Source organism: Pyrgilauda ruficollis, unplaced genomic scaffold (genome assembly GCF_017590135.1).
Source record: "Pyrgilauda ruficollis isolate IOZ18807 unplaced genomic scaffold, ASM1759013v1 scaffold50, whole genome shotgun sequence".
Classification (NCBI taxonomy): Eukaryota; Metazoa; Chordata; class Aves; order Passeriformes; family Passeridae; genus Pyrgilauda; species Pyrgilauda ruficollis.
Window position 1 is genome coordinate 7,664,649 of NW_024526600.1, and position 21,886 is coordinate 7,686,534.

General features: G+C 39.3%; 1 protein-coding gene across 3 annotated transcripts in view; it reads right to left on the minus strand.

Annotated features, from left to right (window-relative positions):
- EPHA6 (EPH receptor A6) overlaps positions 1-21,886 on the minus strand; it is a 365,847-nt gene that overhangs the window by 27,209 nt on the left and 316,752 nt on the right. For all 3 annotated transcript variants that reach the window (XM_041480224.1, XM_041480226.1, XM_041480225.1), the window contains one exon: positions 13,676-13,885. In XM_041480224.1, coding sequence (XP_041336158.1) covers positions 13,676-13,885 — 210 coding nt within the window. The remainder of the gene's footprint in view (positions 1-13,675; positions 13,886-21,886) is intronic.

The window sequence follows — 21,886 nt, forward strand, 5'->3', positions numbered from 1 at the left end:
TGACTCAGGATCCTGTCAAAAGCCTTTTCTCCTCAATTTCCAAAAGGGACTTAAAGCCCTGCTGAAATTAAAATATTTAACCATGAAACCTGGTATCTTCTGCATGTCAAAATGACCCTTTAGATGATTCTGTCTACCAATAGGATATTACTATTCTGTGGAAATTAGTTGTTGCCAAAAATATATACAAGCCCCCTCACTGTTCTCTCCTAATTAAGAAGCACATGTTATTTATGGTCCTATTTCTGACAGAGGCCAAATGTTCTATATGCAATTGGAAAGAAAAAAAACCAAACATATTAAACCCTCAACAAACACTGAAGCCATGGATCCCAGAATATTTCTTTCAAGAAGAGTGTAGCAGATCTGCTAAACAATTTATGAGCATGACAGTTTCATGAACTTTTGGCAGCTCTCATTTAGAAAAGACTGCAAAGAAAGTCTGCACACACAGTGTGCATTCATTTCATTGAATAATTTACGGTGTATTGTGGTGTGGGTTTTTTTCCCTTTTATTCTATAAACTGAGCAAAATTCAGAAGAAATACTGTGCAATGAAATGTATTCCTTTTGTTAGTCACAGCTGTTAGGTGCATCTTTCTATGTGCTCCCTTTTTTTCTATACCTGCTTTTATTGTGACATTGTTGTACCATGAAAAAAAAACAGAATTTGATTAAGAGACTAAAGGAATCCCAGAAAGTTTTTCAGTCTTTCTGATTTAAAAAAAAAAACAAAAAAAAAAAAAACAAGGGCCTAGTCCACGAAAGTTACTGTTCACAAGAAATGATCCATTTATATGGTACAAAGCATGCCTTCCTGTTTCAGTGGCAATGCCCAGCATCAGCCTGTCTCCAGCACAAAGGAACAAGGGGCAGAGATGGAATCTTGAGAAGCAGACAGGCAAATGCACAAGGCCAGACTCACTACAAAAGCATGAGCAGAAATGCTGCTGGCTTACTCTAGTGCAAGTACAAGAGAAAACCAAGAGTTATTTCAATTAGCACATGGAATAAAGCCCCAGTTGAAGCTGGCAATTCAATGCCCATCTCTGATCCTAAAGCCAAGGGGGACTGTGGCAATCCTGCTTCCATTCTTACCCAGAAGAGCTGGCTATAGGAATATTTTTTACATGACATATTAAACTGGAAATTCTGCAAAACAACATTTTAAGGCTACATGGTTCAGCACAAAGAATGAATAAAAGAATTAAATGTGTGTAATTACACAGTGTTAATTAGAGATGCTGGAATAGGGATCCTTGACTTCCCTGGATGATTTGTAGGGTGCTCTATTGTCTTCCTCCCCTTTTAACAACTCCAAATGTTTACTGAGTAAATCTAGACCAATATATGATATATTCTTTCAATTTAGAACAACACAACTGAATCATTGTCACTCAAGACAGATACACACCAGCTCTCTCAACTTCTGGGAATACATTTTCATCTCTAATCAGCATTCTGCACGTTTGAAAAGTATCCTGAGTAAACCACAGCCCCAGAACAGGAACTGTTTACTTTTAAAACACATTTGAATTACTTCACTCCTGTAATGAACTATACTAAACTTCTTAGGAAAAGATTAGTCAGAGAGCTATTCCTGAGAAAATGATATCAAAAATCAGACCAAGGGAATAAAGACCAAATTAAACTTTATATCAAGAACATTTACTTAAAGATATTGTTGAATACATTATTTGTCAACTTGAATTAATTATTCTAGCTTGTTAGAGAAAAGGCTGAAGAGAGTCTCTTCATGTTAGGTACTTTCACAAAGCCAAAAATTTCATTAATAGTTTGGTGAAAATTCAGTGATCAATTCAAAGAAATGTGTTTAACTACATTAAGCATAATACAAAAGTGACACTACAATGATTGTGCAAGGCTTATTCACTGATACAGAATGAAACCAGGGCCAGGCTGATGGACATCCCATGCTTCTCCAGGAAAAAACTGACTATAAACAGTGTGTCTGCCTACATATTTAATCAATAGTGCTGCTCCTGTAATTCTGGGAGTTTATCAGCACTGAAAAGTCTCTCTGTGTTTAAAAATTAAATAAATTACTCTATAATCATGACATTGCTAAAGAGGCTGAAATAAGAGGAATGGCTAAGTGTCGTGGTTGACTTGCAGGATTTGGGCATGAAATTAATATTGGAGTTCACCCCGTGGGTTATAATGATGAATTTAAAGGAGGCTGTGTAAAGAGAGGCAAATATTTTATAATTGTTCCCAGCTTCCTCATTTTGGAGAAATGGTTCTAGCACGTTTTTCTTAGGCTACAACTGGTTGTTTACCAAGTGTTCTTTTGTACAGGTTGTGACAGTTACAGTGGGAGAAAGAGCTGAAGGTAATTGTTCATGCTGGATAACACCTTATCCACGTTTAGGAGTATTTATTTCAGGAGAAGTTCTGAAGATTTGGGAGTTATTCAGCCTGAGTAAGGATAAGCAAGATTCTAAGGAGATGTGCAACACATTTATGATGAGATTTAGAGCTTTTTCTTTTAAATAAAGAGTAGGGTGACTGCATTTTTATTCAAAAGGGTTTGTAGTAAACCCTCAGATGTAGATCTTCAAGAGGGAATTTAAATGAAAAGCAGAGTCCCTGATGGAAAAAAGTGATAGTTCCAGTTCCAGAGGGTCTGATATTAAACAAGATACAATGAAAAGAGGAAACAGAGGAAGCACTAATAGGTAATGCACTGAGAGTGAAGACAGAGGCACATAAAAATTAGGGTAACAATGAAAGCACAGTCAGTGATGCGGTGTTATGGGAGAGGATTATCAGGCTCATCTCAAAATGCACTTCAGCTAATTTTAGAAAAACAGTGAAAAATCATAACATTAAACATGGTGACATTATTAAGAAGAAAATGTAGGTTTAAGTCTTTATATATCCTTCTTTATATCCAAATGCCACACATTTCTTTGTGAAGGCAGTTAAGCATGTTCATCTAATGCCTTACTTGCAAACAAAACTATTTCGAAATAGTAGTGAATTTGAGTTTTTTAATGACTCAGTTTGCCAAATCTTTTACTCCACAAAACTGACTCTGGTTCTTACTGAATGAATTTCTGACATTTGAACTGTGAACCAAAAGCCTCTGTGGGACAGGCAGTGATATGAACCTGTGAAATATTTTATAAGAGACAACAAAAAGCCATGAGATTTCTTAAGAGTAAAAATTCTTTTTCCTCCCCAAGCCCTCACAACTGAAAACAAAATTCTGTAGCTCTAGAGCAGAAAAAAGTGGAACAAGGAGTCCACAATACAAAAACATAATTTCCTTTTCATGCACTAATACACAGAGTTACTGCATATCCATTTTGGAATTACTTTAAATATTAAAAATATGAAGTTTTGCAGTTTTTTTTTTTTTTTAAATATGCTGTCAATGAAGAGATGCTTAATATTGGGAGGCACAAGAATCTTTAGGCTGAGGAGGATACAGCCACAGTGAGGCAGTCAAGGACAAGATACCAGATTTGCCTCTAGAGCTCTTCCAAAAGCACAGGAACAGATGAAATATTTTAGATACTAAGGGCAAAATCCCACAGTGCTTAGTCAGGCAAAATTCCCATTGGCCTCAATAGGAGTTTTGCCTGACTAACTTTGAGTACTGAGCAAAGACTGTGATGTCTGACCTAAATTTACCAGAGTCACACCAATCTAGGATGTTTTCCAGGCAGACGAGCACCGTGCCGCAATATTCCTGTGACATTCTGCTTAAAGGGAAAACCAGAAACCACAAACTGTGAATCATCCTCCCCTCCCAACCATCCCTTGTAAAGAAGGGAAGAACTCACAGCTGGGCAAGAAGCTGCTATCCTGAAAGTCTGCCAAAGAGGAGGGCTAAAAAAGAACGCAAGGAATTAAAGTTTACCATTGCAAAGTTTTGAAAATCTGATCGATAAGGAAAGCACACAAGCGAGATTCTCAAGGGTGTGTGTATGGCTGAAGATAATCTAGCTTTCATTCTTGTAAGCAAACAGGCAACAGTGAAAAGCTTCTTTCTGTAGTTATCCTTTTCATTTAGGGCAAATCAAAATTCCTACATGGTCAGTGGAAATTCCTCTGGTTGATTTCACTGGGGATTAATTTAGGTGAATAACTAGGTCAGTCTTATTCCCAAGTTAACATTTCTATTACAAAAATATGAAAGTAGATTAAGTTTAACACGTGTCTACCTTGCTTCAGAAACTTCCTTCTGTAATTACAGAATCCCATTTACAACAACTTTGATATCATGAACAGGAGAAATATTAGAATTAGTATCAAAGTGAGCAGAAAAATTAATCAGCATGTGAGACGTGCATTTTTTTTTACTTCCTTCTTCTAGCTGAAGTGAATACCAAAATCTTGACACAACAGCAATCAGGCCACAGGTTCCCCCAGAAGAGATTATGAAACATCAGTACTGCATGTAAACAGAAAAGCACAAATCACACTAGGCTAGAACTCCCCTGTTTCATATTTCAGGGATCTACCCTTTGGCAGATTCTTTATACAAAGAGTAGCTGAGCAACATGGAGAGATACTCCTTTATTATCTATGAACTCTTCCATCATTAATGTATCCTAAATTACACACCTCCCAAGTGTGCAATATTACCCAGAGAAGCAGGGAGAACCATAGAATCACTTAGTTTGGAAAACACCTCTAAGTTCATCAAGTCCACTCATTACCCCATCCCCACCGTGTTCATCACTAAAACGCATCCCCAAGTACCACACCCACACGGTGACTCAGCATATCCATAAGGCTGATATTTGCCCCCAAAATATTGCTCTCTTCACATAAGTAAAAGAAGAAAAGGAATCTTGGTTTCCCCCAGACTTGTGTTTTGAAGACTGGATGTCAGAATTCCAGGCTAAAATCAATTAGGGTCAAGTCTTTGCTAAATTAACAGAATTTGTTTTCTGTGTTACCATTTATTTTTGTGGACCATGAACATAGATAGCATCTCTGAAATTTCAATGCCTTTTTCTCATTTGATAAATATCAGATTGATGACAGTCATTAAGAAACACAGGCCTAGCCAGTCACATGCAAGTACAATGTAGGGTAATTCCTCAGGAACCAGTCAGAAAACCCTCCACCCCCTAAAACAACAGTGCAACCATATGTCAGATCTTTAGCACACAGGAATTCCCAACTCTGAAAAATAAACAGGATTTCATCACAATCTAGCAGCACTGCTGAGAATTTTCCATCTCTTCCAGGGTCATAACTCTCTGCTGCCCAGCTGACACAGCCAGCTCAGTGCAACACACAGCACAGCAGGGGAAATGAGACAGAACCATAAATGACCTACAGCAGCTGAAGACACAGGATGAGGATGAGTCTCCTCCTCTCCAAGCTCCTTCCACGTGAGCTTTGACATACACACCCGAACAACTGACTGCTTTTAAATAACCAAGTCCAACAGGGTGGTTGGTTTTGGTTTTTTTGGTTTTTTCTTTGACTAGAGTCAAGACTTCATTGAATTATACTCATGGACATAACACATCCTGCTGTGTAATATGTCAAGATTTAATTATGAAGCTTTATAAAAGCCTGCTGAAGCCAAGCGCTTCAAATTTTCAACCCAGAAGTTTTATATGCCTGTATGCAGAGTAGTTACTTTTTACAGTGATATTTAATATGGCTCATAAATTCCCATTGAGAGTGGTACAACAAATGAAAACAAAGAATCATCCAGATCTTACTTCCTTTCACCTACCAATAACTAAATGCAGGAGTTAGAGCTGAGCTGTTTGGCTCACTGGAGCTGAATGGTTTTCTTTTCCCAGTGAATTGTTTACTGCTTGTAAGCACACAGAAAACAAATTTTATAATAGTTTCTTAACTCATCTTTGAAAGGTACCAGTAGTTTTTAATGAGAAAAAAAAAAAAAAAACCACCTACATGAATAAGTTACATTCTTTTTCAAGGCTTTAAAGAGATTGTCCTTTTTATTATATGTATCAAAATACCATAACCTATGGGAATTACTGTCAGCTGACATGCCACTGAAAGCAACTGCTTTGGCCTTAATGGACTGCCTTGAAGCTCATTAAACAGTATATCAGGAGCTGTGCAGAGTGCAGGTGTGTTCCAGCACAGGAAAGGTATTTTGTGATTTACTGCACCTTGGTCGATACAATGAATACTAAAATCCTAAGTGAACTGTGATCCTTCATTTGCAATAAACAAAGCAGGCATTCAGGATTACATTCATCCACAGAATTAGCAACAGAGCAATAGCTTTGGTTTTATGCCAGTACACCTACTTTTTTACTCCTAAGTGTGGATAGTATTGTTCTGAGGGAATAAAGATCTCACTAAAAATGTACAAGCATGTTCTGCATGTTTACAATAGCTTCTTCAATTGTAGTTTGAAAATTACAATTCTCATTAAAAATTATAAATGCATGCAATCAAATCCCAGCTGTGCCTGAAATTAGATTAATATTCTGAAAATTGTTAGCTAAAACAAAATTCTATTAACAGAACGAGGAATTAACAACAAAATGACTGTTCACAGAATGCAGTGCATGTATACACACACATGGAAGTGTACTGCCTACATTTATTGGGCTAGTTCCCAAGGAGAACAGTGTGCACAGACCATTTTTCAAGGTCTCCATGCCCAGCTGAGAGATCAGTAACTTTGGTGCCTTGGTCAGCCCCATGCCTTTTCAAAAACACCACCTGTAGCTTTCTGAAATTCACAATCCTCTTTTAACTCTTACTTCAGAAATTATTTGTGAGTGCATTGAGTTTTTCCACCTCCTCTCTCCTTGCAGCTACTTAAGATTTGCTCAGAGATGTAAGGGGAAAAAATGCAACCACCTTCAGGGTTAAATGCCACAAGGAGATTCATCAGTTATCTCCTAAGATGCAAAGATCCCCAAGAGCAGCAGCACTACAGAGCTGTAAGTAGCTCATTCTCAATTTTATGAAATATCTGTAAATAAAATCACTGAGAGATGTTCAGAGAGTCACACTGAAAAATAGCAAAAGCACATACATGTAGAGTTCAAAACTCAAATTTGTTGATATGAAAATGGGAGGAGCCAGATAGACAAAAAGCTGAAATCCAAGCTAAAAGAATGGCAGAGCTTGCAAATCTTTAAAGGCAGCATCCTTCAGATTGATTACACTACAATATATTCTTCTAATTTGAAATTAAATTGGATTACAACGAATGATGGATGTTGCTTTGAAAGCCACATTAGGAATTGATTACAACGAATGTTGCTTTGAAAGCCACATTAGGAATGAAGTATAAAATACCACCTTTTTTACAGCCAAAATCTCAGGACAAATATGTGTTGAATTCATCAACATCATAATTTTGGGAATGAAAAAGTGAAACGCAAATTTCCAACTGTATTTCTCTGCCAAATCCATATTTGGAGGTCCTACTTGGAGTGGTGTGAAAGAAAAATGCAGGGATGAGAATAAGTTTTATAATTAAATTCAATCTTTAAACTCCTTTTAAATTTCTGCACATCTAAATGCAAATTTGCATGTTTTTTTTGTATGCATTCTCAAAACTCAAATGACTGTGGAAGTGAGTATTCACAGAAATACAAAGTTTGACAAAACATGGACAGAGTTTAAATTTACATTTATGTTTCTTTACTGTCCTGGGACCTTCATACTAAGGGTCTGCCTTTGTTGTGGTCTTTTATAGCCTGTTTGTTTCTATTACTAAATTTAAGGAGGGTTAAATAAACCAGAAAACCTCTTAGATGAACTTGGGAACACAGCTGGATACAAGCTGAAGAGAGAATTTGAAAATTAATGCTTCCAAATGTTTAAATTTTGTCACAGACATATTTTCATCTTCAGGGGCCACTACAAACAACAAAAATAAATAAAATAAAATAAATAGCAAGGACCACACCCTGCACTGAATGGCTCACTTTGGGATTCCTGTTACTTTTAAACACACAGCTAATAATTAAAAGTCATCATACCTCACACTGGTACTGCCCAAAAGGCAAAAAGTCTTTTTTTCCAAGACACTCCTTCCTTTGGCTGCTCCTTCACCTGCTGGCTACTTGTCCTTGAGGATGCTCTGCCCAGGTCACCACAGCAGATGACAGAGGCTTGAGGAGGGCACATGCAGAGTCTCCAGCCCCAGGCATCCTCTGGGAGCAGGGAATGGATCCAGCTGAAGCTGGCACTCATGGCTAGGTGGCTGATCTCAGCACCAATGGACACAAATCCCTTCACTCACATTAAAACCACTTAATGCAATTCTCACAACTGGACACATCAGCACAGCTCTTGTGAACTTGCTTCCTGCCCACATTCTGAGATATTTACTCTCTTCTTCAAAATATTGATGTGTGTGCCAGAGTCCCAGCAGAGGAATTCCTAAGGAATTCCTACTGTTGGACTGCAGCTAAAAGCAAACCTTTTCCCTCAGCAGGGTGTGCCCAGCTAAGAGCAGGGGCTGGCAGTGTCTGGGGGCTGGCAGCAGCACCTGGATTCCTGCCCAAGTGTGTAGCCATGATATTTTCTGAAAAATCCTTTGCTAGGATTTTTCTCCTGAGGAGCTGAGGAGCCTCAGGAAAGAAATGCAACAATAACTGTGTGCTGCTGTGGAATGCAACAGGTGCAGCTGTGCTTGGGGCATGTTGGTTATTTCTAATTAATGGCCAATCACAGTCAGCTGGCTCGGACTCTCGGAGTCAGGAGCCTTTGTTATTCATTCCATTCCTGTTCTTTCCAGCCTTCTGATGGATCCTTTTCTCTCTATTCTTTTAGTATAGTTTTAGTACATAATTTTAATGTAATATATATAATAATATAATAAATCAGCGTTCTGAAACATGGAGTCAAGATTCTCATCTCCACTCATCCCGGGAGCCCCCGTTGGTTCAACCACACAGGAGCACAAGAATCCTGATGAGGCTGGATGGCACCAAGTGACCTATCCAAAAACAACCCCTTTGGGATCCCATTGAGCTCTGCAGCTCTACTCTGGCAAATAATATTATAATCTCACACAGTGGCCTTGGAAGGATATTTTATTTTTCTAACATCCAATCTAAACCTGCCCTGGAGCAATTTGACATTTCCTCCCATTCTGTCACTCATTACCAGGAGCAGAGGCTGAACCCCACCTGGCTCCTTTCAGGGAGTTGTAGAGAGCAGTAAGGTCCCCCCTGAGCCTCCTTTTTTCCAGGTTGAGCCCCCCAGCTCCCTCAGCCTCTCCTCATCTGGTACTCCAGACCCTTCATGTGTCACACAAGGAGTGGAGGAGTTGACACCATTTATGCTCAACCTTTGGTCACCAATGGGTTTTAAGAAAACAGGTTAATGCAGACCTTTGCAGCTTCTTTTTCTCAATGGTTGCCAAAAACCAATTTACTCTACAGTCCATGATTAATTCTAACCTTAAAGTAAATACCTAGGCAATATGCTTGCCATAGCACAGAGGCTGTTCAGAAACTATAGCTTAACATCCCAAATTAACTGGAAAATCATTTGCATCTTGTTTTACTTTTCAGCAAATTAAACCTTCTCTCCCCAAACCTGTTACTTGTGTACTACTGAGGGAAATCTGAAATTGTCTTGTAATGTGGAAAGTACATAAAAAAGTAAAAAAATATGAATGTCTCATCCTGATCCCCCCAGAGTTTTGCTGTTTGCTATTATTTATAAAGATTAATGACATCAATCCTTGCTCCTCTAATGAATCTAATAAGTCTAAAATCTTCCTGGACGGGTTATTTCACCCAGTTGGCTTGAAAAGAATCAGACCCATAAAGTTTACAAAGTGATTCAGGAAATACAATGCAATAAATCAATTCTCCAACTACTGTTATGGAAAGAAGAAAATATTTCTTATGGTAAGGCTAAATGAATGAATTCAGAACGGATTCACAAATAAAGCTGATAGAAGAAATCTAGAATACATTTCTTTATCATATAATTCTGTTTGTAGCAGCTTTTTGTCTCCTAAAAATCAGATTTAATGCAGACTATTAAAGTGTCACCTGTAAAAGAAATACAAGTTTAGTCCTTTTTACAGTAGTGCCACAAATTCTGCTCTGATTATAAATATTTTACTATATGTAAAGTGTTGTTCTGGGGCCATGTGGTTCCTTTTAAAACACATGTGAACCCTGACCATGTTTTAAACTAAATGAATCTACAACATCCAACACAGTCTATCTAAAAGCAGGAATGCAAGAGCCTAGATGTCCTCTGTATGGACAGAAGTGCTTGTTTATATACTAGAAATGTCCTTTTATGACTAACTGTTGCCTTGGAAACCATTACTAAAAATGAAAGTTTTGTCTCCAAAGAGAAAACCCACACAGTACTCGGTTATCCCAAAGTTTGCCTTATCTTTTCCTGATCAATCTGGAACACAAAGATTTGCAGTCAAATGTTCCTGGCTTTTAATTCCTTCTTCCTATTCTAAAATGGTATCTTGCTGTAAATTTTTTGATTCCAGGTAACAAACAGGAATCAATATTTTATTTCCTAAAAACCCTCTCATCAAAGACATATTTACATCCTTTGTCTCAATAGGCTGGAAAACAACAGCAACAACAACAACAAAAAACATTAACACAATAATTGACCACTGCATCACAGACATAAAAGTCTATTTATTTTTGGCTTATAGTATATTGTAGATAATTTCCAAGGAAAACATCCGATTGTACCTTTGAGTTTCTGACACCAGGACTAAGACAAAAAGGGGAAGATAAAATAATCAGTTTCCTCTGAGCACTGACAGTGCTGTACAGGAAGATGTGAGGCTAAAAATATCACTCTTCAATATGCAGACCCACTCTGTGGATTTCTTACACGGGGTATGGGGCTGTTATCAATAAAAATCTCTGTGGAGAGGATACATGAATTCTAAAATCTCCAGAATCTTTGAAAGAACACTGAGGGTTTAACCTTCACATTGCTGAAAACACAATATGGAACTCAAGAGATGCTGTAAAATCCTCTAGGAATACACATGGCCTTCTGTTGGAAAGATGCTCATGAGGGGGGGAAAGGTCAGTGCCAAAATGCTGGGCAGTGAGAGCTGCAGGAGGATTTGGCACCCAGTGTGGGCTTCTTGTCCCTTCTGTTACCATGAAAGCCTTCCCTGAGTCCTCCACAGCCACTGTGACAAATCTTTTATCCTTTGTGTCCCCACCCTATTTTGGTCAGAATTGTGCTGAGTCTTTTTAAAAACTGACAGGGTTTTGACTTCCCGCTGGGTGTTCCTACAGAGAAATCTGCTGGACTTGCTCAAGGGGAACAAGACCCCAGGGATGGAGCCCATGGAAGGCAGGAGCATCCCACAGAAACCTGGCTGTCCCCAGTTCATACACAGTGAGTGTGACACAGAACATGGACTGCAGCTCAGGAATGAGGGAAGGACACTTCCCAAGGACCACAGGTGACAGGAAGAACTGGGCAGGCTCTGCCACAATGACTAAAAGAGTCAGTGTGTGAGGACCCACTTGCAAGAACAGGAAAGCTGGAGTTGAAGGAATAAGTTATTGAAATGCTTTCCATTTCCATTTGGTTGCTTTGATTTTTTCCCATTTACTAAGATTTTAGTTAATATCATAATGGTACATAATGATATTAATGTACCATTATGATATTAACTATCATAATGGTACATTTTCCCACCTTAGTTTCAAAGCTTTTTGATCTCCTTTGGAGGGTTCATGGTCAAAACAGATTCACCTTGGATGCCTGGCTGCCACAGGGACCTGCACTGCCATCAGCCTCTGTGACATCCCTCCTGCTGGACACGCTCTTGGTACCTGCCCAGCAGCATTTGGTAGTTCAGCACCTGGCTGCAGCCTTGGCAGGGTGGAGCAGTGGCTCTGAGGCACTTCTGAGTTCTACACCTACACCAGGCTCTCGTGTTTGGGTGAAAAGGAAAACAGGCAGCATTTCAACAAAGCCTGTTCTACATTTCAAGGAAGTCCTTCAGCACAGATAAATGAAAAAAGGAACATGTCATGGCATTGTTTGTGTTTTTCACAATGTAGCACGTCCTGATTAAAAGCAGCTCTAACCATCATGACCAGGACAGGCACCAACTATTCTGTGAAACTAATTGTTCTGTGTTGGTATCCAGCGGAAAATTACAGGATAAATAATAACTGAAAGCCTCCAATTCTCATTTGGTATCTTTCCTGTACCTCACAGGGAGAGGGGCTGCCTGGCCATTGCCAGTGGCTGGCACCAGCTGGGGACATTAGCCTGGGCTCGGAGCTGAGGCTGTCACTTGACTCCTGCCCCTGGGGCACCTGGTGCCAGCTGAGCTCCTCACAGGGGCCACTAGCCAGCCTCAGCCCTCGTGTGAGAACCTGCTCGTGTCTATCTTCCCTTTCAAGACTCTTACTAAGAAGGAGTGTGAAGCAAAACAGGTTTTGAGAACTGAGTGAAGGAAATTTCTGCTATAAAGTAAAATCTGGGGGCTTTTTTTCCCCCAGCTGGCATATTAAAACCAATAGAAAACCTTGCAAAGTGACTTGTTCTTCTCTAAGTCAGCTTGCAGTTCTGTATAGAACTTCCAAGAAATGGAAGTTGCAGAAGAATTATCAGAACATCTCTATTTTAGGCCTAAGCTAAAAGTAAATATATATTCTACATATATAAATATATAAGATCTAAAATCCCATTATAATATCTAAATTGAATTCAGTAGATGCACTACAATACTTACTGCAGCACAGAGAAATTAGATGAGTTCCTTATTTTGGCCATACATCACTTTTTAAAGTGGAATAGAAAAAAAAAAAGGGTAATAAATTATTTAATGTTCATTTATCTTCTCTATTACAATTCTGTCACTGTGCCCTGTCATGGGAATATACAAATTCTACACATTTTGTGAGAGTAGTAATGAGAATGCACTCTTCTTCTGAAATAGTTTTAGTTTAAGTGATAGAGATGAAAGTTACTCAAAAATCAGCTTGCAATTAACTGTTGTGACAATAATTGCATCTGAAATGTAGTTTGGTATCAGGAAAAATGGTGTGTTGGGACTTGTCATTTGTCTTCTTCACGTTCAAGAATTTTTCACTTCACTGGAACCCCCTTACAACACCACAAACCAAAAAAACCCACCCCAACTCCCCTCACCCAAATCCCCTTTTCCAGTTTATTTGCATCACATAAGGAATTAAGTATTAATAAACTGAGACCTAAACCATGCAAAGAAGGTCCTACACGTCCTGCTAGAAGATAAACTTCAGATGAAATAAAATTACATTTCTAATTTATGAATGCAAGGCTTGCACTGGCAGTGTGCTTCCAACAGTGAAGCTGGTAAGATTCTCTCCTCTCCCATCTCTCTCTTTCACAACCACATCCTTGTAAATGAACACAAATTGCCAAAAGAGGAAACAATACGGAAAAAGAACCTTCACAGCCAACAAAACCACAAAGAATGAAAAAGGTCTCCCACTTATACTTGCACATTTGCTTAAAATAAACTTTTGCCAAAGTTTATTAGCACATCCCTTAGCCAAAAAATCAAAACAACTTCCCTTAGCACTGCCAGTGCGTTTGCTGAATCACACTGAGAAGGGAACAAAGCCAATTCCAACTGTTCTTCCTATGGCACAGACAAATCTGAAACTGGAACACAAGAGGCACCAGGCAATCAGCTGCTCAAATTAGATAAGAAACTCACACTTGTGGTGTAGGCAGCTTCGGGGTCGTCCTCCAGCACCCGTGAGAGCCCAAAATCAGAGACCTTGCACATGAGGTTGCTGTTGACCAGGATGTTGCGCGCCGCCAGGTCCCGGTGCACGTAGCCCATGTCGGACAGGTACTTCATGCCAGAGGCAATGCCCCGCAGCATTCCCACCAGCTGGATCACCGTGAAGTGCCCGTCGTGCTTCTGCAAGGGAGGAACAGCACAGCTACTTCCCATTTGTTTCATGCCAGTGATGCCAACCACTGCTCTTATTTAAAACGCTTCTGTCACCCGTCCAGCAAGGCTGCCCACTTGCAAGCTTGTTTTTTCAAGGACTTAAGTTGCTTGGCAGTGCATCCCATCAAATCTCTCATTGGGCATTATCCCCCTCTTCTCCACATGTTCACACATTTCACAGTCTTCCTACTGACAACATTTAATTGCTTTCATACTTGGTTACTATGAACGCCTTCCCCCAATGCTATTTTTAGTACAAGAATGAGAAAGGACACAAATTTCTTCACCTATAGTCTCAGGAAACAAAGAACCCTCTTTTTATTGTCTGAGCCTTGATTGTCTGCATTGAGGTACTGCTGTTACCTCACTTTTATGGTATTTTTTCGGAGAGGGTTTGTTTGTTAAAAAAAAATAATCCCAAAATAACCTAAAAAAAAAAAGTTTGGGGCTTTAGCTCATGCTTGTACACCTAACACCTAATCTCTGAACACTAGGTTAAATGGGGTTGAATTCAGGGGTTATGTAGGCTTGCCAGAATTCTCCTGGCAGAGTAAACTCAGATCCCTGAATGCATTAAATACCTTCTGAAAACTATTGGAGTTGAACATGTAAATAAGAGTTAAGCCATTAACTGTGCTTGCCCAGCTGGGCAGCCTTGCTGGGCCTCAGTTTCTCCATCTGCAGCATCAAAGTTAACACTCCTCTATGTCCTGCATCAGACAGCTCCTGAATTTTGTGGCAGTGGGGACCTGCACAGAAATGTGATTGCAGGCTCTCTGCCTTGTTTAGACCTGCCCTCTCTACCATGCACAGCAGGCTGCTTGCAGGAGTATTTCTGTGACCCCACCTGCCAGACATTTAGCTTCTCATGGATTATTCCGTGACCCAGGCTTTTTATGTTTGCAGGAACAGCCAAACAACACCAACTCCTGCAAACAAGTAAACTTCCCATTTTCTCTTTCAACACTTTTAACACCGGGCTACAGACAAAGAATAAGTTCTGATCAGCATTCAGGACCCTTCTATTGCTTAGCTCATGCATTTAAGCAAGATGATTTTTATAGGGAAAAAGCTTACAGGAAGTTCAGCAAATCCATCAGATTCAGCAAAGCAACAGGCTGAACTATGCTTAGCTTCATCCCTGGTCAGCAAAGTATTTCAGCATTCCCATAATGATTCAATGATTTGGGGCCTGTATCCAGCTAGTCAGGATATGAACATTTAAAGGCTATGACAAAAATCAGAAAGAAAATGGTAAAAGGAGGATACAAACACACCTTGTCAGCTAGATGACCTCACTGCCTTATTATACCTCTCAGCAACACTTGTATTTAAGGAGCCATGCCAAACACCACAGCCACCTCCTAAGAAAGTACATTTAATGACACTTCTTTGAAATCAGCTATTTATAACTGATTTAGAGCATTTCTTCCTCTTGAATGTGTCTTAGGGCAGTAAAGCTTTTCTGTCTCTAAAATCTTTACACTGAAGTACAGACAGCTCTCCCCAAGGAGGCCACACCTTCCCTTGTCACCATCAAGGCCACGGATGAGCAGCTGGTTCTGCAGAGGACACTCAGCTGAGGATCAGGACACAACTTCTACGAGTCCCAGACTACCAGTGACTACCAGTTTTCAATAAACTCATCCCATCCAGCAATTAAGCAAAGAGGGACAAAAGATTATATTTTTAACTACTTTAAGCTGCTTCCTGTAAAGGAAGGACAGGAATTCCAGCAAATATTTTTGTAATGAGGTCACATCGGATTTCTGGGTTTGCTTTTTATTTAATAATTCTAATTGTTCACTTGATTAAAAAATTACAAAGCTGGTTGCCAACAGTTAGTACTCTTCACACTTACCATGTATGGATTATTTTTTTCAGCTAACTGTAGAATTAGGATTTGGAACAAAGTGCCAGCACCTGATTTTTGCAGAATGACAATTCAAGCCCCTCTCTACCCCCACAACAAAGCACCAAACTAAATCAGCCCCTCAAACCTCTAGGTTTTACCTCCTCCTTAACAGCTCCGTTTTTTAACAAACCTCAGAGTCATCTGCAGCACCTCCCTTAACCTTTTGTCTTCTTGGATTGCAAGCATTCATTCCTTCCTTTTTTAATTTCTGCTCTTTCAAATCTAGACCATGCTTGGCTGATTTTTCATAAAACATAACCTTTTGTCTGCTCTTTCCAAGTCTCAGTACTTGCCTTACCAGTATAGCTGTAATGCCTGATTTTAAAACAATCTCATGCTTTTGCCATTCTCTCAATTGTATTTCAAGTTTTTTTGGGATTCTGCCTTGACACAAAAAGTTAAAGCTTCTTATCTTCAGTGTTAAAGAAATGACAGACCTGCTAACGTACCAGCTGCAATTTTATTCTGTCCTCCTTCTCCCTCTGTGTATTTCTCAGAATCCTCTACTGCATCTGCTCTCCTCTCTCTTTTCTCATGCTTGGTTTTATATTTTTTCACTGCCAGCCTTGCAGTTGGACCAACTGAATCTTTACTGTCAGCAGAACAGTCTTTTCTCAATCAAGTCTCTTTGTAATCACTTCTGCATCGGTTTCCATGCCAGCTGTATCCCCTTACAAACTATAAACTTATCATTCAGTACATCAAAAATTTTTTGATGTAAGCTGATTGGGATACAGATCATGAGCTATATTTAACCTTTTGAAAATTCAGCTAGGTTGATGAAATTATAGCAGGAAGAATCTGACCTCATATTTTCAGCATTTTTCAAGCCCCCAGGTACAATCCTTTGGCAACTTTCCACTAACTTGTTTCATTCATTTGGCATATAGGGAAATAAAACACTCATCTGACTGATAGCATGGTTGTTACCCAGGGCTTTATTCTGATTCCCATAGCTTAGATTTGAAATATGTTTTTGATAGGATTCCCACTGGGCTGTTAAGGGTGTTAATCAATACTGGCAGCAATTCAGACCTCAGTGGACTCACCACATTTATCCTATCATCCCATTAAATTTTAATCAAGCTTTGATGGCTTTGCTAAATAAACTTTTCTCAACAGTTGGGTATAGATGCAATATCTGAGTAGTTGCTCTTGCATTCACGCAGTCTTTAAAAATGCCCTGAAAACATTATTTTTATTCAGCTACAGTTTGCTTTTAAGAACCTTATTTAAGTTAAATATTCTCCTCATGTTATGGACCTTTCAAGAGCACTAACTTATAATGGGCTGCTGAAGAGGTTCAGGTACTGTAGGGGAGGAAGTAGGATATCCAGACTTTCTCTCATTGCATTTTGCCCTCCAGTTTTCAGCTCCAGTTGAGTGCTTTCCTACAAGCCTGTGGAATTTTTCTTCTTCAGAAGGTTTTTACCATTTCACTACCCAGTAATCTTTTGGAGGCGTGGCCAGTGGATTTTTCTGTATTGTTTCTGGAGCTCCATCTGTTCCAAAATCCACTTCCTTATGTGCCAAATGACTCAGAACACTTTTAGGCGTTTATCCTCTGTTCAGGATTTACTACAGGTCTAAAAATTTTACTGCAGATTATTTAGATCTCGTTTTAGATGGAGAACAGCAGTGAAAATGGTGTGTCTGTGTCTAACTTAGATCATATTCTCCACTGACATTTCCTACTGGTCACTGGGTGAAAGATGCAGTTTTTGCTATGCATTTATTGTTACAGTTTTACACATTTACTGTGCAAAGTAAATGGTGGAACTTTGTCATGATAAATCTTCCAAAATTCAAGTTGCAGCTTGATATTTCTTGGAAGCGTTCCTCATTCTTCAAACTATCATGTGTGTCACACTAAAGTTTATATTTTTGGTACTAAATGAGGACGGTCAGCTGATAATTTCTTCTTCATTCAACTGTTGACAGAGCTCCATGCAGACTTAATTATTATTAATAGATTCCATTAATTCAATGTCTAATTACTTTAGTTCATTTTAAATGCTAATGAGTGATCCTACACAGAGTGCAGAACAGCCCTACCCCGTACTTCCATCCAAATTCCATTCCCTCCACACAGGATATAGCAGAAATTTCATGAAGATGATATTTCTCTGGCTGCTCACAAGCATCTCATGTTTTAGAGAGAGTTTTAAAGCCTTACTGAAGCCAAAGTTTATGAGATCAACTGCTTCTCCCACAGCCATAAATCCTGAGCCCTGCTACAAAAGGAAACCAGATCTGTTTGACAGAATTAGTTCTTGACAAATCCATGTTGGCTCACACTTATCTCACTGTTATCTTTAAGATGCTTAGACTTTGTTTGATAATTTGTTCCAGAAATCTTACAGCAGTTGACATTAAGCTGACTGGCCTGTAATTTCCTGGCTTCTTTTTTCCTCTGTTCTAAAAGACATTCAAAATCCCTTCATTTAAAAGCCACTGGCTCTGTTCTGATCTTCTGATTTCTCATTGTTGACAAACTCATAAAGAGCACACTGAGAGAGTCCACATTACCTTTCAAATTCTTTTTGCCTTCAAACACAAGACCATTTGTAGAAAATTTCCTGTTGCTCAGTACTAAGGATATCTACAGTATTTAATGTCTAAGTAAGAATATCTACATATTAAAAATGCCCAGCATTTCTAAATCAAATTCCCACAACAGCATCAGAAATGCTGTTTTGCACATACTTTTAGGAGGGTAAAACATTGCTTGAGAACAAATACTGGCTCTGTAGCACCAGTGACACCTTCTCAGTGCAATCTTAGGTCACTTAAATACATGCTGCTTACAATTTCACTGTTAAGGTAATGCATCTTTCAAATCCACTTTCTAATTGCTCAATCTGATTTTTAAAAAAAGATAAAGGTATCATCAGTTTCCAGGTTCCTAGTGCAGGTTTTCTCTTTTACAGACTGATTTTTGAAAGCAAAATGCCACCTTTATCCTGCCAGGAAAGGAACGTGCCTCCAATAAATTAAAGTGCACGTGAATGCTGTGTGGGAAAGCAAAAGAAGGAATATTAGTTATGAGCTCCAATGTTTTTGCCTCTCTGAATGCAGATAAATAATAACAGGAAGCATTAAACTTAGGAAAGGCCATCTGGTTTTTTTCCCCCCACAGCCTGCTCTGTCTGGTGAGGCCATGTTAGATGGATATACAACACACACTTTACAACACTGTTTCACAGAATTTGCTGCAAGTGCTCATTTTTGTCTTCTCTCACTTTCCCCCCAAACTTGCTAAATGTGTCTGCCACAGCATCTAAACTGTAGCTGAAAAAAGGGTGAGTGTGATGGCAAAGCTGCTCTGAGAATAACTTCATAACGATTACTGCAAGAAACAGCAATATATCACAATATTTTCTCTGTCTAGTAACACTTATCTTAGCCTCTGCTCGGCCAGCCTTGAGGGATTAAAGCTGAATTCCAGGGTTTCATTTGCTGTACAGTCTGCTGCAGCTGGTGCTCTAAGGCAATTAAGCTTATTTCTTATAGACTCTTAGAAAGAAAAAAAAAAAAGTGTGGCAGCATTTTTACTTACTATCCTTGCCTGTATATAAATCTTTTTTCCACAAGTATTTTAATTTTCTGAAGCAGAAATCCATCAGCACCAGTTTTGAGAAGGAAGAGGAGACTTACAAAGGCAAATGGCAAAAATGAAGAAAGCAAGGTGGTGCTGTGATTACCCCAGGTAAATACATCTCTTCCTTTTACAACTCTGAGATTCACAAAACTGGGGAAGACTGGAGCATCTTTCAAACCTAAATATCTCTGTCTATTCAGCACACCTTGGACACTGAGCAGGAAACTACTCTGGTAGTCTGCAGCTGCAGAAAAATACTGAAAGAAGCTCAGTATTGTGGTGATATTCTTTGGTTCATTTAATGTGATTTTGGGTAGCCAGCCATGAACCTCCTCCAAAAGGCAGCTTCCAGACACGTTCCTTTTCTGTGTTTGAATCCATGGCCACAGTGCCTGGTGCACGAGGAGGTGAGCACAGACCACAGCCAGCTCAGAGCTCTCCAGGAATCATTGCTCCCAAGAAGCCACCTCACCTCCTAACCACCCTGTTCCTCTCCATGTGATCCTAAATCCAATTGTTTAGCCAAGACCCCATTAATGGAGCTGTGAAGACAAAATGGAGCAGATGAGATTTAAATCTGAATATCCCCGTGAATCTGTGAGGCACAGGCTTAGAGAGTGGGCTGAGTGGGGGACGTTGTGTCGGGGAGAAAAAACCAACCTCGAGGAAAGGACTTTTGTAGGAATTACTGCAATCATCTCATAGGCTTGGGTCCAACAGCCATCTCCAACCCACTGCAGGGCAAACTGCCAAACTGCTTGCTAAAAAGGTTTTGTGGGTTTTCAGCTCTTTTTTCCTCTAGTTTGTGGTTATTATGCATCTCTCCTGGTGGTCTTTCTTGTTATCTCTTCTGCAGCCTATATCCACAAGCCTGAGCACACACATCTGACTGCAACTGCCCTGTCTCATCACTAACATCTTTCCATCAATGCAGAGAGCTGCCCTTTCAACCCTTCTTGCCTTTATTATTTGCCTCATATGTCTGCAGAATAAAGGATTGCTGAGATCTCCATGATCTACCACAGGCAGGTAAAGCATAATGACAATGAGCCCCATCCAAAATCTGTGTGTGAAACTGCTAACAGGAAATTTTACCTGTGTCTCCTCAATTCCCAGGGTTAGCCACTTTCTTTCCAGGCACAGATTTCCTCTGTCTGGAAGCTGTTGGTGTAATGCTGGAAGAGGCTTCGAGCCCCTGAGGAAATACTTAGCTGGAAACCCACAACCTTTTTCAGAGAAATCTCTCCAAGTGTTACCAGAAATGAAGCCACATGAACCTCATTTCTGGTCAAACAATTGTTTCATTGATTGCAAATTTCAGGTATACTTTTCTGAGATGATTAACCAATATGTCTCAATCTTATATGATAAAAAACTTCCAAACAACACTACAAAAAACTAAGTTTCATCTTTTGTAAATGAGTTTTATATAATTGGGAAAATAATGCAGTATTTCTGAGGAAAATTCAGTGTCAAGTGTATCCAGCAATTTAGGATGTCTGATGATGCACAATCACTGAAATTAATTACCATCATCTTACAAAATTGGTTCTAATTAGCTGATGCCTTCCCACTTCAGAATATCTCTGAAGCAGCTTCATATTGCAAATCCATGCCAATGTTTTTTACCTAAAAATGTTAGCAGCTAGCATACAGGATCCTTTGTGGGGTGGGGAAGACATAATTCAGCTGAGCTTGCTGTTAAATCCACATAAATAGCAGAAAATGGACATGGCTGTCTCTAAAGCAAGGAGTAAAGGCTTTTCAGATTTTAGGGGTGAGAGATTAAAGGGTGGGGAGAGGCTTCTGATTTGTGGCACAACCTGTACTGGCATGAAAGAAAATATCCCACCACGGCTGTGAGGAGGGTGATCACAGATGGAATTCTCCCTCTGGAATACCCTCACATGGTCCATCACAGCATCTCACTTTGAATTTGTAAGACTGACCCATTTTTGCAGGCTTTTGAAGAAAGACAGATGGAGGGATTTGGTGGGGAATTTTTGCTGGTAGTGGTATGTGGGGAAATATTTCTTATGGTGAGAAATGGACTTTTTTCCCCTCTGTGTAAAAACACTTTGCACTGGAACAATTGATTCCTTTAAATAATAAGAAACACAGACTATGTGATAAGCCCTTCCAAATCCCACAACATTTGTTATAGTCACTGAACGCCTTTCATTAGGATTGCTAAAGATAAAGCCTCTCTGCTGCTTTGTATCTTCACAAAAGCTTTTAAAAATGTGGACTTATATCTGCAGGAAACAACTATTATTAATGAAGCAGCTGGATTTCTTCTTAAATAGGTTACTTTGCAGCCATTTGCTCTGCTAATTATAAACAGAAATGCTGACATATATCTACAGTGCTTTGGGATGTTGAATATTATCTAAAGTACATTTAAAAAGCCTTTTAGAAGAATAACCCATATCTGAAGTGTGAATTGAAGCTG